The 16655-nt window shown below is 46.0% G+C and overlaps 1 protein-coding gene across 1 annotated transcript in view; it reads right to left on the bottom strand.

Annotated features, from left to right (window-relative positions):
• LOC125133241 (uncharacterized) overlaps positions 1-13664 on the bottom strand; it is a 33466-nt gene extending 19802 nt beyond the window's left edge. The window contains exons 1-6 of the mRNA XM_047791362.1: positions 13577-13664; positions 13302-13501; positions 9250-9443; positions 8445-8571; positions 6440-6535; positions 317-1698 (exon numbers count right to left, since the gene is read on the bottom strand). Coding sequence (XP_047647318.1) covers positions 317-1698; positions 6440-6535; positions 8445-8571; positions 9250-9264 — 1620 coding nt within the window. The 5' untranslated portion in view covers positions 9265-9443; positions 13302-13501; positions 13577-13664. The remainder of the gene's footprint in view (positions 1-316; positions 1699-6439; positions 6536-8444; positions 8572-9249; positions 9444-13301; positions 13502-13576) is intronic.
• Between the last annotated feature and the right edge of the window lie 2991 nt (positions 13665-16655).

The following is a 16655-nucleotide window of genomic DNA, read 5'->3' as shown; positions in this document are numbered from 1 at the left end:
TAGCCTGGGAATCTCCATATGCCACGGGTATGGCCCTAAAAAGGACAAAAGACCAAAAAAAAAGAATTATTGTATATGCTTAAAAACTTTACCTACTTATTTCCTCCACATAATTGGACTCAGGCATCATTTAACTGAGCAACTGATGTGTATGTTTGGGGTAACGTCAGATTATGCCTCTGTACCAATGCACATATAACAAGATGAGTACATCACGTGTTCCCAGTCTCAGCATTTATACAATTTCTCTCAGTGTATACTTTTCAGCCATCATATGAGCTAGACATTTTTGCCCCAAAATTTCTTCCTTTTATACATAATGTGTCTCTGAGTTTCTTTCCGACTGGCTTTCTGTGACATAAAGTAAGACATAATTGACCACTGGGGGCACAACCACATTCACAGCATTCATGAGGCTTCTTTCCCGTGCAAACCCTCCATTATCTCTGGCAGGTGCACGCTTGGCCACAGGCTGTCCCACTATGATGACATTCTGATTTGCTAGGAGCCCACTGATTTTCACTGATGCCTGAGGGGCCACAGAAGGCATGTGCATAGTCACCGAATTAACAAGGCTTTTCTCTTGCATGGCAGCGCTAGTCTGTGGGGAGCTGTGATGCTCTGGGAGAGGACTGTCCACCTTGACTGAAGCTCCACCTTTCTCTCTTGAGTGTATTCTCTTATGTTTAACAAGGCAAGACATGTAGGCAAAAGCTTTCCCACACTCACTACAGACATAGGGTCTCTCTCCAGTGTGAGTTCTTTGATGGACAATGAGCTTTTGCTTTGTAGTGAAGGCTTTCCCACACTCAATGCACTTGAAAGGTTTCTCTCCTGTGTGAATTCTCTGATGTTTGATGAGACCTGACTTCTGGGAACAGGATTTTCCACATTCACTGCACACAAAAGGAGTTTTTCCTGTGTGAAATCTCTGATGAGCTATGAGGCATGTCTTCTGGATGAAGCCTTTTCCACATTCGTTGCATATGTAAGGTTTCTCGCCTGTGTGAATCCGACGATGTACGATGAGATTCCCCTTCTGGATGAAGCCTTTCCCACAGTCACTACATATAAATGGTTTCTCCCCCGTATGGGTTTTTTGATGTATATTGAGCCGAGATTTCTTGAGAAAGGCCTTGCCACATTCACTGCATTCATAAGGCTTCTCTCCTGTATGTGTTCTCTGATGTTCAGTGAGCATGAACTTTCGGGAGAAGGCTTTCCCACAGAGATTGCACTGATGGGGCTTCTCTCCTGTATGAATGATGTGGTGATCAGTGAGCCAAGACTTCTTGATGAAAGCTTTCCCACATTCACCACATACATGAGGCTTCTCTATTTTTTGAGTTTTCTGATGCTCGTTGAATTGGGGCTTAGTGCCGAAGAGTTTTTGGCTTTGGGGGAATTTAATTTCAGTATGAAACTGTTTGTTGTTAGCATGGAGACAGGATGTGCCATCTCCACTCAGCTCAGCGGAGTTCTTTATTTCACAGTCCCTGCTCTGGGGAAGTAGAGTTAAATCTGATTTCATACTTTTTCTGTGTAAGTCAAACATATGATTTTGCCTGACCAGAAAATTAGTTCTGCTTTGATGAACAGAATTTTCCAGTGGATTGTGTCTGTGCCATTGTTCTCGTCTCTTCTCCACACTCTCATTTTGTAAGTGCTCCAGCAGGTGATCATCAACTTTCCAGATTCCTAGGAAGGAAAAGAAAGATGAATTATTTTAAAATACCTTGATGTGAGGAGTCTTTTTAAGTGATGACCCTCTGATATAAGTGTAAATAAAAATCAATATTTAATATCCCCCACACATAGGAACAAACAATACAAACAAACCAAAAAGTGAAAGTAGTTAATGTAAAAACAAAGTTATGTGATTCACAAGGAATAAATAGAAATTTGGCAACTTTCTAAATACTGGTCTTGCAAAACATGCAAAGCCTGTAAAATGCAAGCAATTTCCCATGAGCAGCTTGCAGGGTCACTATTTAAATCAGTGAGGGAAGGCGCTCCTGTTGTGGCATAGTTGAAACAAATCCAACTAGTATCCATGAGGATGTGGGTTCAATCCCTGACCTCCCTCAGTGGGTTAAGGATCTGATGTTGTAGTGAGCTGTGATGTAGGTCTCAGAAATGGCTCAAATCTGGCCTTGCTGTGGCTGTGGTGTACACTGACTGCTGTAGCTCCGATTCAACCCCTAACCTGAGAACTTCCATATGCTGCAGGCCTGGCCCTAAAAAAAGCAATAATCAATCAATTGATCAGTGAAGGACAGACTCATTCATTCCACAGATCTTTACTAATAACCACTGTGTACCAAGAACAGTGCTAGTGCTGGGGACTCATAAACGTATTCCTCCTGTTGAGGGAGCCTACACTGTAGTTGGGGAAAACCAGTTTAAAGGGCAGAGACAGACTCAAGGAAAACAGCTACAGGTTGGGGAAACTGGTGGGAAAGAGCGAGGGGGAGAGGGAAGGAGGAAATCAGGGTTCATTCTGGAGGAAGAAGGGCCTCCCCATGAATCCATTGTTGTGGTTGGCATGAGGAGCATTAAGAACATGACACAGGGAGTTCCCACTGTGGCACAGTGGGTTAAGAATCCAACTACAGTGGCTTGGGTTGCAGAGGAGGTGGGGCTTCCATCTTCAGCTTACAGCAGTGGGTTAAAGAATCCAGTGTTGCTGCAGCTAGGGTGTGGGTTGCAGCTGTGGCTCGGATCCATTCCCTGGCCTGGGAACTTCCATATGCCACTTGTGCGGCCGTTAAAAAATTAAAATTTTTTGGAATTCCCATCATGGCGCAGCAGAAACGAACCCAACTAGGAACCATGAGGTTGCGGGTTCGATCCCTACCCTTGCTCAGTGGGTTAAGGATCCAGGCACTGCCATGAGCTGTGGTATAGGTTGCAGATTCGGCTCGGATCTGACGTTGCTGTGGCTGTGGCATAGGCTGGCAGCTACAGCTCCAATTGGACCCCTAGCCTGGGAACCTCCACATGCTGCAGGTGTGGCCCTAAAAAGACAAAAGAAAAAAGAGAAAAAAAATTTTTTTAAAAGAGAAAATGATACAGCAGAGAACTCCAAGTGCATCTAACTTACCATCTCCAAAACAAAACTGATTTCCCAGGCCAGATCGCCTCCTCCACCTGCCATCTCCAAGTCAATGCCAACTCCACTCTTCTCCTTAGTTATAACAAAACTTACCATCCATTTCTCGTACTCGCACACAATATCCACTGTCATGATCAATCCCGCCTGCCCACCCAGAATCGGACTGACACCCTCCCCTTCCACCTTCATGAAGCCAATCACTCTTAGACCGCAGCAGTGGCCTCCTACTTGGCCTTCCGGTCCCTCCCATGACTGCTCCTACTTTCTATACATTAGCCAAAGAGATCCTTTTGAGTATCAATTACATCAAGACTCCTCTATTCAAAACTCCGCAATTAAAGTTTTTGGTGGCTTAGTGGGTTAAGGAGCTGGCATTGTCATTGCAGTAGCCTAGATCATTGATATGGCATGGGTTCAATCCCTGGCCCAGGAACTTCTGCAATCCATGGGCATACCCCAGCACCAGCCCCCGCCAAAAATTTTTTTTTCAAAAACCTCTCTATAATGTCTTCTCAAGATCTTAAAATGTCCTTGAAAGGCCCTTATGTGACCTGCTACCCAACCCCCAGCCACCCCCCCCCAGTGACCCTGTGTCTCTAGCCTTTTGCTTTCTCTGCTCCATCCAAACAAGCTCTGTGGGAAACCCTTCTCCAGAAAGTTCATGCTACACTATGATGGAGATGGCAGGTGGAGGAGGAGATCTGGGCTGGGAAATCAGTTTTGTTTTGGAGATTGTAAGTTAGATGCACTTGGAGTTCTTTGCTGTATCATTTTCTTTTTAAAATTTTTTAATTTTTTAATGGCCACACCAGTGGCATATGGAAGTTCCCAGGCCAGGGAATGAATCTGAGCCACAGCTGCAACCCACACCCTAGCTGCAGCAACACTGGATTCTTTAACCCACGGCTGTAAGCTGAAGATGGAAGCCCCACCTCCTCTGCAACCCAAGCCACTGTAGTTGGATTCTTAACCCACTGTGCCACAGTGGGAACTCCCTGTGTCATGTTCTTAATGCTCCTCATGCCAACCACAACAATGGATTCATGGGGAGGCCCTTCTTCCTCCAGAATGAAGATGCTTCTTCAGACACGCTCCTATCTCAGGGCTTTGAACTTTCCAGGTTTATTCTGGAACATTCCTTACCCAGAGACTACTTACATTCCTCATCCATCTGCTCAAACCACCTGAACAAAGAAGATTTATTATTCCTAAAGCTCAAGGCTAAGTGCAAGCACTGAGGATGCAGCCATGATGCTTGATGTCCCTGACAGTATTTTTGACCCCCAAAACCTTACCGTCAACCTCCATCCATTTCTTCCTCTCCTAGCCCATATTTATTTAAATTCCAATCTCATCTCCCCTCTACAAGCAGAATCTCCAGAATCTGACCCACAACCCCCTCCTAACCCCTGCTGCAGCCAAGCATTCTCCCATGTTCTACAATATTGTCCTAGGTGGCATTCCTGCTTGCACCCCTGCCCGCTATGGTCTGCCTTATACAGAGAAGCCAAAGGGAATCCTTGAGAATGTAAATGGTTTCATGGCCTTCAGGTACTTGTGTTTTCTCATCTTATGGAAACTAAAATCATGATCCTTGAAATGAGTGTGTGACCAATCTCACTCCCCCCTCCCCGTGCTGCCACTGCGTGCCTGGCATCCCATTCCTGAAAGCGTGCTCTGATTGGTCCACACGGTTTTTTGCAGGGGGGGGGGGTTGTTTGTTTTTAAGGGCCACACGGGCTTTTTAATGTTTCTCAACTTACTCCTGCTTTGGGCTTATGAACTTGCCACCCTCTCTCCTTAGAAAACTCCTGACCTGGCAGCCCACTAACTTCCTGCATCTCTTAACTCAAAGGCACCATATCTGAGAGGTGTTCCCTGCCAAAAAGAGTAGCCCAGCACCGACTCTTCCATCATGCTGACGAAATTCTTATCACAGCCCTTTTTACCCTCCAAGGGATATTCCTCAACTGTTTATGGTAATTAATTTCTTGACCCCTTTCTCTTGAACTAAAATCTTGGGATCTATTTGTGTGCTTTTTTTCACTGCTCTTACCTTCCAGCAAATACTAGGCTGTCAAAAAATGTAGAGGAAGGAATTGCTGTTGTGGCTCAGCAGTAATGAACCTGACTAGTATCCATGAGGATGCAAGTTTGATCCCTGGCCTTGCTCAGTGGGTTAAGGATCTGGCGTTGCCGTGAGCTGTGGTGTAGGTCACAGATGCAGCTAGGGTCCTGTGTTGCTGTGGCTCTGGAGTAGGCCGGTGGCTACAGCTCTAAATAGACCCCTAGCCTGGGAACCTCCATATGCCGCAGGAGCGGCCCTAGAAAAGGCAAAAAGACAAAAAAAAAAAAAAGAGGGGGTTGGGATTGACATATACACACTAATGTATATAAAATAAATGGGTAACAAGGACGTACTATATAGAATATGGAAATCTACTCAATACTGTGTAATAGCCTATATAGGAAAAGAATCTGAAAAGGAACAAATATATATATATTTTTTTGCTATACAACTGAAACCAACAAAATTTTCTAAGTCAACTACACTCCAATAATTTTTTTTTTTTAGGGCTGCACCTGCGGCATATGGAGGTTCCCAGACTAGGGGTCGACTCAGAGCTGCAGCTGCCAGCCTACACCACAGCCACAGAAACAAGGGATCCAAGCTGTGGCTGCGACCTACACCACAGCTCATGGCAACGCTGGATCCTTAACCCACTGAGCAAAGCGAGGGATCAAACCCAAAACCGCATGGTTACTAGTCGGGTTCGTTAACCACTGAGCCAAGACGGGAACTCCTGAAATAACTTTTCTAGTTAAAAAAGTCATGAACAGCAGACTCTATTTTTTTTCCCTATACCACAAGAGAACTCCAGCAGATTCCTTTAAAGAAGAAGGCTCTGGGTAAGGAGCATTTGAGGCTATCCCTGGACAGCCAGGATGGAGGATGCACAGGAGTTTAAGGGACAGGAGTTCCCTGATGGCTCAGTGGGTTAAGGATCCAACATTGTCACTGCTGTGGCTCAGGTCACTGCAGTGCCATGGATCCCATCCCTGGCCTGGGAATATTCACATGCCTTGGGCATGGCCAGAAAAAAAAAAAAGAAAAGAAGAAGAAGAAATAGATCCTAGAAGAGGGAGAGCCTTCCTAAACAAGGGACATATTTCTCTCCAAACTGCTACAAAGGAAAAGAGGTCTGACTTCGGGGGAGGGGCCCGAAGGCCCTGCTTCCCGAGCCTCCAACCCTCAGCTGTGACACTTCTCTGACCAATGACAATGTGATGTGCACAGCTGTCATCTCGGTGTCTCTCACTCACCTGACTGGGTGCAAGAGTGGGTATCAGCCTCCGTCGCCCCTGGTTGCTCTCCTTGATCTAACCTGGAGTGGATGTCGGCTTTGCTGGCTTGATAACCTTTTCAAGGGAAACGATACCAGATTGAGACCCAATGAATAGGGCCTGGGGTCTGTGAAGACCACAGAATACTACACTTGGCGATAAAAAATTTTCACATTTTGGAGTTCTCGTTGTGGCTCAGTGGTTAACGAATCTGACTAGGAACCATGAGGCAGTGGGTTCAATCCCTGGCCTCATTCAGTGGGTTAAAGATCCGGTGTTGCCGTGAGCTGTGGTGTAGGTCATGGACAAGGCTCAGATCTGGCATCACTGTGGCTATGGCATAGGTCGGCAGCTACAGCTCTGATTAGACCCCTAGCCTTGGAAGCCCCATATGCCGCGGGTGCGGCTCTAGAAATGACCAAAAAAAAAAATTTCACATTTTGAAGAAAAAAACATACCCCCATGTGTCTCCTCGTCTGTCAATACTTCTACTTCACTTCTTTCTTTCTTTTTTATTTACTTACTTATTTTTTTGGCCGCCCTGAGACATATGGAGTTGTTGGGCCAGGGATCAGATCTGAGCCAAAGTTGTGACCTACTGCCATAGTTGGCTGAGGATCGAACCTGTTAACCCTGTGCTCCGGAGATGCCGCCAATCCCCTTATACCACAGCAGGAACTCCAGGTACTTCTACTCCACTTTTGATACCGTATATGGGTTTTCCAAACATCAAGGAATTCTTAGACACCAACAGACACTGACAGGCTGTCCTACAGTTTAACTCTATTCTGACACGATCTACCAGGGGACAGTGTCAGATAACACAAGTTAGGGGTTCACTCCCACAAGACGCCGCCTCAGCCGCTGCATTTCTGGCACCAACTATAAATTCAGGTTGTTTCCTGGGCTTCTTCTGATGGACCAGGAGCACATCAAAGGTGCCCATGACTCCCTTCTCGGGTTCAACTAATTCGCTAAAGCGGCAGAGAGAGCCCAGCAAGACAGCTGACTTACTCGGTCACCACTTCTTATAAAAGGATACGACTCAGGAAGAGCCAGATGGACGAAGGTACAGGACAAGGGTGGGAGGGACGCAGAGAGTCCTGCTCTTACTGGGAGCACCCCCTCCGTGTGGCCACCTCCTGGAAGCTCTCCCGGCCCGTCCTTGTGGGGTTTGGTGGAGGCCCCATGACACAGGCTGCTTGACTGGACCATTAGCCATTGGTGGCTGTTTCAACTCCAGCCCCTCTCTCCTCCCCAGAGGGGATGTGGGGGTGGGACCCTCTAATCATAATTTGTCCTTTGGGCAATCAGCCTCCATTCTTAGGTGATCAGGTGGCTTTCTAAAAATCCCCTCATTAACATCAACTCAGGGAGGTCCCATCATGGCTCATCAGAAACGAATCTGACTAGCATCAGTAAGGATACAGGTTCAATCCCTGACATCCCTCAGTGGGTTAAGGATCCGGCATTGCCATAAGCTGTGGTGTAGATCACAGACTCGGCTCGGATCCCACGTTGCTGTGGCCGGCAGCTGTAGCTCTGATTAGACCCCTAGCCTGGGAACCTCCATATGCCTCGGGTACAGCCCTAAAAAAACAAAAAATGAAATTAGAATGAAATGAAATAAACTAAACTCAGATGTGGTTGAAGGGGTCGTGTTATATGAATAACAAAAGACACCCGTTTCTCCTTTACCTCTTATAACTTAGGAAATTCCAACGGTCTGAGAAGGCCACGAGGGAACCTTATATATGTAGGAAAATATATAGGTTTCTTGATATAAATCACGATTATCACACACATCTACAAAGCAAAGGCTTCTCTCTCGGGAGAAGGAAGAAGACGCCCACTTCCCTTGGAACAGAGATGGACAGAGAATCTACCCTGCAGAGCCTCACAGACACTCTGGAGCTTTCGGAAGCTGCGAAGGGAAAGGTCAGAGACTGGGGACCCCCGAGGGACACAGGGGAGCCGGCCTCACCCACGGCCACCAGGTTGCGGTAGTTCTCCAGCGTCACGTCCCGGAACAGGTCCTTCTGCGCGGGGGTCAGGAGCTGCCACTCCTCCCACGTGAAGTCCACGGCCACATCCTCCAGGGTCAGGGTTCCCTGGAATGACAGGAGTGTTTAACGAAGTGATGTCCTCTCGATGATGTGGGAGACACGTTCAAGGTCTTCTGCTCATTTCCGCTTTATAAGCTATGTAGAGTAATCTAGTAGGGTTTTTAATTTAATGCATCATTAAAGAACCAAATGCTGAATAAAATACTCCCTAATTGTACAGGCAGCCATCTAGCACCCATTTATTCAATTAGAAGTTTCTATCGGAGTTCCCATCGAGGCTCAGTGGTTAACGAATCTGACTAGGAACCATGAGGTTGGGGGTTCGGTCCCTGGCCTTGCTCAGTGGGTTAAGGATCCCTTGTTGCCGTGAGCTATGGTGTAGGTCCCAGATGCAGCTTGGATCCCGTGTTGCTGTGGCTCTGGTGTAGGCTGGCAGCTTCAGCTCAGATTCGACCCCTAGCCTGGGAACCTCCATATGCCGCAGGAGCAGCACAAGAAATAGCAAAAAAGTCCACAAAAAAGTAAAAAAAAAAAAAAGAAGTTTCTATCACGTGCAGAAAGTTAAATCTTCTTGTTAACCTAGAAAAACCACATTCACATACACACAATTATATAAGACAGATAAGAGACATACATATTTGTACTTTACAGATTAATGGGGGTGATTTTTACAGGCCTACACAGATCCATTAGGGAGCAAAGAAAAGAATAAACCAAACCCACCTGGGCCTGGATCATCTTCTTCTGTCTCTGGAAAGAGCTGGCAACAGGGAGGCTCTGTCCGCCGGTCCGCAGGATCTGCTCTAAGTTCCTCTTCCGAAATCCGTCTTCACTCAAGCGTGTCCCCAGAAATGCTGACCCCAAAGCCTCTAACTCCTCCCTCCTGCAAAGGATCCTGCGCTCCCACGACTCAGGACCTGGGGGTGAGGAGAAAAGCCAAGCCGAGGGCACATTATCTCCGGGGCCAGACGCCACTGCGCCCCCAGGGGGCCCCCTTCCCCTGATGCCCACCCACTGCTCAGGGCCCTGTGCTTGTGGCCCCACAAGATCCCATCCCGCTGGCCCAGAAAGCCCGTGAGCACTCGCCCTGCAGCCTGAAAACCAAGCACCGGGCAAAGCAGAAGTGTTCTCGATAAGCAATATGGGTCATATCTTAGGAGGTTTTAAATACATTGTTAAGAAGTACACAGTATCCTTGGGACAGTGGTAAATGAATTTGAGATGCTCAAAGCCGCCCAGTACTGTCAGAGAAGAGTGTGAAAGTGCTAATAATGGAAGCTTTTGACAAAAAAAACTTCCGTGCAAAAAAACAAAACAAAAAAAAACCGCTAGTGTCATGATGAAAACTCCGAACTGTCTCAAAGTACGTAATTTCGTTCATACCACAAGCGGGCAATATAACAAGACGAAATTCACTCAAAACAAGGCGGGGGCAGTGGAAGGGAGAAGGAGAGGGAGGGAGGGAGAGAAAACAAGGAATAGAGAGTAAGCGGGGCAAACACAGTGCACTTAGATGACTGTGTTAAAAAAAAATACTGAGAATTACATTATGTCTAAACAGAACAAGGAATCCAGTTAATTACACCAATACAAACACTCCAAACCTGTCAGACTGGATTAAAATGTACAGCCCTGGAATTCCTGTCATGGTGCAGGGGAAATGAATCCAACTAGGAGCCATGAGGTTGCAGGTTCAATCCCTGGCCTTGCTCAGCAGGTAAAGGATCTAGCGTTGCTGTGAGCTGTGGTGTAGGTGGCAGACACAGCTCGGATCTGACTTTGCTGTGGCTGTGGCATAGGCCAGCAGCTCTGATTAGACCCCTAGGCTGGGAACCTGCATATGCCAAGGGTGCACGCCCCCCAAAAAATAAATAAAATAAAATGTACAGCCCGATAGACTACTATTTTAGGTGACGTGCCTGAAACACAATGATATGGAAAGCTGGAGAAGGTTAAGAAAAGATAAACCATGGAAAGAGTAGCAACAGAGAACCTGGCGTAACTACAGTCTGAGACAAAAGGAACCAAAAAGCCGAAAAAATTACTTCAGAGAAAGAAAACGATGTTCACTAGTAAGAGGTTCAATTCAGCACATTATAAAAATTTTCCAAATTTTCTACGCATCTAACAATATAGCCCCGAAAAGTATACAGCAAAAATGGACCAGAAGAAGAAATAAACAAATCCAGGGAGCTCCCCTGTCACGCAGCTGGTTAAGGAGCCGGCGTTGTCACTGCAGTGGCTCAAGCTGTGGCTGTGGTGTGAGTTCAGTACTTGGCCTGGGAACTCCCACATGTCGAAGGTGCAGTGGGGAAAAAAGTAAAAAAAAAAAACTAAATCCAGACTACCTGTAGAAGATTGAAGACACCTCTCTGACAGAACAAACAGGCCACCAAAGAACAAAATTTATAAATATCATATTGAAGACTGTCAAAAATATTTGATACTGGGAGTTCCCCTTGTGCTTCGTGGTTAACGAATCCGACTGAGAACCATGAGGTTTCGGGTTCGATCCCTGGCCTTCCTCAATGTTGCCGTGAGCTGTGGTGTAGGTTGCAGACGTGGCTCGGATCGCGCGTTGCTGTGGCTCTGGCATAGACCAGTGCCCACAGCTCCGAATAGACCCCTAGCCTGGGAACCTCCATATGCCACGGGTGCGACCCTAGAAATGACAAAAAGACAAAAAAATAAATAAATAATTGATACTAAGCAGGCATGCTGAGAGAAATTTTAACAGACTTAAATAAGTGGAAATATGAACTATAAAGATTACTCAGAAAATCAAACATCGTAAAGATGTCATGGGAGTTCCCACTGTGGCTTGGTGGGCTAGGAATATGACTGTGTGGCTCTGGTCATCGAGAAGCTGTGGGTTTGATCCCTGGCCCAGCACAACGTTAAAGCATCTAACATTGCCACAGCTGCAGTGTAGGTCGCAGCAGTGGCTCTGATTCAGTCCCTGGCCTAGGAACTTCTATATGCAGTGGGTCAAGCCATAAAATTAAAAAAAAAAAAAAAAAGATGTCATGTCTCTCAAATATATATAAAAATCCAAGGAAACCCCAATCAGAAACTAAACTGATAAGTATATCCATCTTTTTAAAAAAATTGAGAGAACTGCTCAATTATGAAGACTTTACTTCTGGCAGTTACCTTAATTATGGCAGTATAATATTAGTACAATGATAAGTAGAACGAATGAATAATAAAATGCTTATAAAGACTCTTGCCTATATAAAGACTTGACAATCAAAGCAGCACTACGGAGAATAGAAGGATGTCTTTTAAAGAAATGGTCCTGGGACAATCAGATATTCACGCTGGGGTTGGGGACGGGGAGAAAAACGTGGCACCCCACCTTACAACATACACAAAAATCATGTAGCCAGAGAACTATCAATCTCAATGAGTGAGGCAAATCCATAAAACTTGTAAGGGATAACATAGGAGAATCTCTCAATAATACTGGGATACGGAAAAGAATGTTCAACAGGCCACATAAAGCAGGCTATAAAGCAAATTATATGTTGCAGGAGGAACTGCACAAATACTTTGATAAACATTTTGGCACAATTCTTTTTTATTTTTATTTATTTATTCATTGAGGTATTTTTCTTTTCAGGGCCAAACCTGGGGCATATGGAAGCTCCCAGGCTAGGCATCAAATCAGAGCTACAGCTGCCGGCCTACAACCACACCCCTTCACAGACGTGGCTCGGATCTGGCATTGCTGTGACTGTGGCGTAGATCAGACAGTTGCAGCTCTGATTGGATCCCTGGCCTGGGAACTTCCATATGCCACAGGTGCAGGCCTTTAAAAAAGCAAAAAAATAAAAATAAAAAAAGCAAAAAAGGGAGGGGGGGAGAGATAATGCTACCAGTATTATATGAAAAACAAGACAAAAAATAAATGAATAAAACGAAAATTCTGCTGGTAAAGAAGAAATCGTGAGGAGTTCCCGTCGTGGCACAGTGGTTAACGGATCCGACTAGGAACCATGAGGTTTCGGGTTCAATCCCTGGCCTTGCTCAGTGGGTTAACGATCCGGCGTTGCCGGGAGCTGTGGTGTAGGTCGCAGACGCGGCTCGGATCCCGCGTTGCTGTGGCTCTGGCGTAGACCAGTGGCTATGGCTCCGATTAGACCCCTAGCCTGGGAACCTCCATATGCCGCTGGAGCAGCCCTAGAAAAAGCAAAAAGACAAAAAAAAAAAAAGAAGAAGAAAGAAGCGCGAATGTACATCGGGCAAATAAGCAACACTGTTCATTGCTGTGAGGGCAGGTGTTGGCAAGCATTTTCTGCAAAAAGATAGACAGTATACATTTCTACTATGAAGGTTGAGATCTGTCCTGAGAACTCAATTCTACCTTTGCAGGGCGAAAGCAGCCAAAGAGAAACACAACGGATGGGCGTGGATGGATTAGTCCCTGGGTCAGCAGTTACTTAAGCCCGGAACACAAGGCTAAAAACCAGGCAGTTTCAAACTGCTGCTCCCAGAATACCGCCTTGGTACCCAGCGTCGAGGTTGGAACCTCAACCCAACCAACAGCCAGGAATCCCAGGCGCCCAAACCTAGCAAGTTTCTCTGTACGACAGACACGGACTACACACTCCCTTATTAATCCGAAATCTGGACCAGACACCCATTAGGTGACCATCCAAGGAGGCACCAATAACACCGAACCCCATATTAATTCTCGAACCTCAACCAGAACCTGTGTTCATCATAAATACCACCTGCACCCTTAACAAAGTGATTTGCAAAGACCCCCATACCCTGCTGATCCGGACTTGGTTGCTGATCTCCACAAATTCTTAATCGTTCTAAAGACCACCCTCCGCAAGGTACTCCAACCACAGACAGACGGGTCCCGGTTACTCTCAAATACTTCTACTTTGGTGATTCCCACCAGACTCGGCAATTGTTCCGTTAAGTCCACATTACACGGCGTCCACCCTATGCGCGTGACATCACCCTGTAAGAGACAAACCTTCTATGGGTCAAAAAACACACACACACAAAACTTCAAGGGACAAATGCACACACTGACCGGATTTTCTCCAGCCAGCAAGAGGAGTCTAAAGCTAACACCTTCCAAGAACCGCTTCTACTTGGCTGTCGCACACATTTTCCGTCCACCTACGGCGGCCGAAGCGGGTCTGATACGTTTGTGGAAACGCGGAAGAACGGGTTTCCGGTAGTTCCTAGAAAGGCAATATGTCTGCGCCCGGTCGCCGGGGCGCCAGCGGGCGGCCACGTTGGGACACTTTACGTACAAAAGGCCAAGGGTGCGGGCTTCCGGGAGGGAACCTAGGGTGGCTGGGAAAGTGAGAAGCCGTTGAATTTAATCTCATTTTTTGGCACGTCCACTCTTTAGGAAATGAGCCGATTTTCAGAGACGCGAGGTTTCTGAAGAAAGTATGGAGCTACTTAAACTTCGCCTTGGGGACTGAGCAGTAAAGGAATATCCCGGTGGCCTTTATTTTATACTTTATATTGGGGTCGGGTTTAGAAACTGACAAAGAGTTAAACTGCTGGTGTAGCAGCAGAAAATGAACTCTGGAAAAAGAAAAGGTAAACGGACATCCGCAGAAAGATTTGGAGGTAAATTTCTTGCAGGAAGCAGCTTTTTTTTTTTTTTTTTTTTTGCTATTTCTTGGGCCGCTCCCGCGGCATATGGAGGTTCCCAGGCTAGGGGTCTAATCGGAGCTGTAGCCACCGGCCTACGCCAGAGCCACAGCAACGCGGGATCCGAGCCGCGTCTGCAACCTACACCGCAGCTCCCGGCAACGCCGGATCGTTAACCCACTGAGCAAGGGCAGGGACCGAACCCGCAACCTCATGGTTCCTAGTCGGATTCGTTAACCACTGCGCCACGACGGAAACTCCAGGAAGCAGCTTTTAAGGCCCGAATAAGATTTTTTTAAAAAACTGGCAGTGTGAAACAGGTGATGACGTTCTAGAGGAAAAGAGAGGGCTGAGACAAGCCTAAATTTTGATTGGGATTGGGACCTCGGGGAAGTACAGTCATCACTAATAATCAGAGAATTGCAAATCAAACCTGCAATGAAAGACCACCTCACAACGTCAGAATGACCATCTTATAAAGTCTACAAATAACGTAGGCTGGTGGGCGTGTGGAGAAAGGCAACAGTTCCTACGTGTTGATGGGAATGTACAATGGTGCAGCCACTATGGACAACAGAATGTAAGTTCCTCAAAAAACTAAAAATAGTAATTCCTGCTATGGCAAGTGGGTGAAGAATGTAACTGCACCCTGCCTGCTGCAGAGGTGCAGGTTAGACCCCAAGCCCAGCGCAGTGGGTTAAAGGATCCCACATGGTTGCAGCTGCCACTTGGATGCAACCTCTGGCCCCAGAACTTCCATAGGCTGTGGGTACCATTAAAAAAACAAACAGGATTTCCCCTTGTGGCTCAAATCCAACTAGTCTCTATGAGGATCCGGCATTGCCATGAGCTGTGGCACAAGTCAGACATGGCTGGGATCTGGCGTTGCTGTGGCTGTGGCCAACAGCTGTAGTTCCAGTTTGACACCTAGCCTAGGAAAACAAACACCTAAAAAGTGTTGCCATGTCATCCAGCATTTCTACTCCTAGGCATATACCCAAGATGAGACATCAAGGGATAACATTAGATTATACCTATGTTTTACAGTTATGCTGAGATATAATTGGCAAAGAATATACTACCTATTTTTTTCTCCTATTTTAAATAAACTTTTATTTTGGGAAAATTTTAGATTTACATTGAAAGTCACAAAGTACTATTAAGAGTGCACATATACCTTGATTTGACTTCCTATCATGTGAATATTTTATATAACCATGGTATTTTGGCAAGTTGAGAAAATAACATTGGTATAACAACTAAATAGCAGATTCATTGGATTCAGTTAATTTGCTAGAGTGGCTCACAGAACTCAAGAAAACGCTTGTTTACCAGTTCATTAAAAAATATGAATAAAGCATAGAGATGAACAGCCTGGTGAAGAGATACACACAGTGAGGTGTAGGAGAGGCCTAAGCACAGGAGCTTCTGTCCCCATGGAGATGGGGGGGGTGTGACTCTCCTAGTACTGGAATGTGTTCACCCATCAGGAAGCTCTCCAAAGCCACTACTATTGGGATTTTATGGAGCATTTCTCATGCGATGCATGTTTAGTTAGTAACTCCATTCCTAGCCCTTCTCCCGTCTAGAGGATGGAGCGTGGGGTGAAAAATTGCAAGCTTCTCAACGTGGCTTGGTCGGTTTGGTGACCAACCCCCATCCAGGAGGCCACTCAGAGTCGCTAGCAGAGAACAAGAGATACTCCTAGTGCTTTTATCATGGAGGAATTACAAGGGTTTCAAGAGATCTGTTCCAGGAACTGGGGGCAAAGACCAATATATATTTTCTATTATTTCACAAGGTCAAAGAGTCAACCTCCAAAGGGGAAATAGTAAACAATTCTATTTTTCTAATATATATATAGTCTTTTGTCTTTTTAGGGCCAAACCTGCAGCATATGGAGGTTCCCAGGCTAGAGGTCTAATTGGAGCTCTTGCCGCCGGCCTACTCCAGAGCCACAAGCAATGCCAAATCTGAGCTGTGTCCGCAACCTACACCAAAGCTCCCGGCAATGCTGGATCCTTAACCCACTGTGCCAGGCCAGGGGTTGAACCCACAACCTTATGGTTCCTAGTCGAATCTGTCTCTACTGCGCCACCACTGTCTCTACTGCTATTTTTCTAATATTTTATAAATGACAAAATTATAGGAGTTCCCTAGTGGCCTTGCAGTTAAGGATCTGGTGTCACTGCTGTGGCATCGGTTTGATCCCTGGAGAGGGAACTTCTGCATGCTAAGGCTTGGGACAAAAAGAAACTACAGACAAAAAAAAATCTGTAAGACACCAGTCAGAATGGCTATCATTAATAAGCCTGCAAGTAACATATGCTGGAGAGGGTGTGGAGAAAAGAGAACCTTCCTACACTGTGGGTGGGGATGTAAATTGGTACAACCACTATGGAAAACAGTATAGAGGGACCTCAGAAAACTAAATCTAGACCTACCATGTGATTCAGCAATCCCACTCCTGGGCATATATCCAGACAAAACTTTCATTCAAA

The sequence above is a fragment of the Phacochoerus africanus genome, chromosome 8 (genome assembly GCF_016906955.1).
Source record: "Phacochoerus africanus isolate WHEZ1 chromosome 8, ROS_Pafr_v1, whole genome shotgun sequence".
NCBI lineage: Eukaryota > Metazoa > Chordata > Mammalia > Artiodactyla > Suidae > Phacochoerus > Phacochoerus africanus.
The sequence above is the reverse complement of the archived record's forward strand: the minus strand, read 5'-3'. Positions and strand labels throughout refer to the sequence as shown.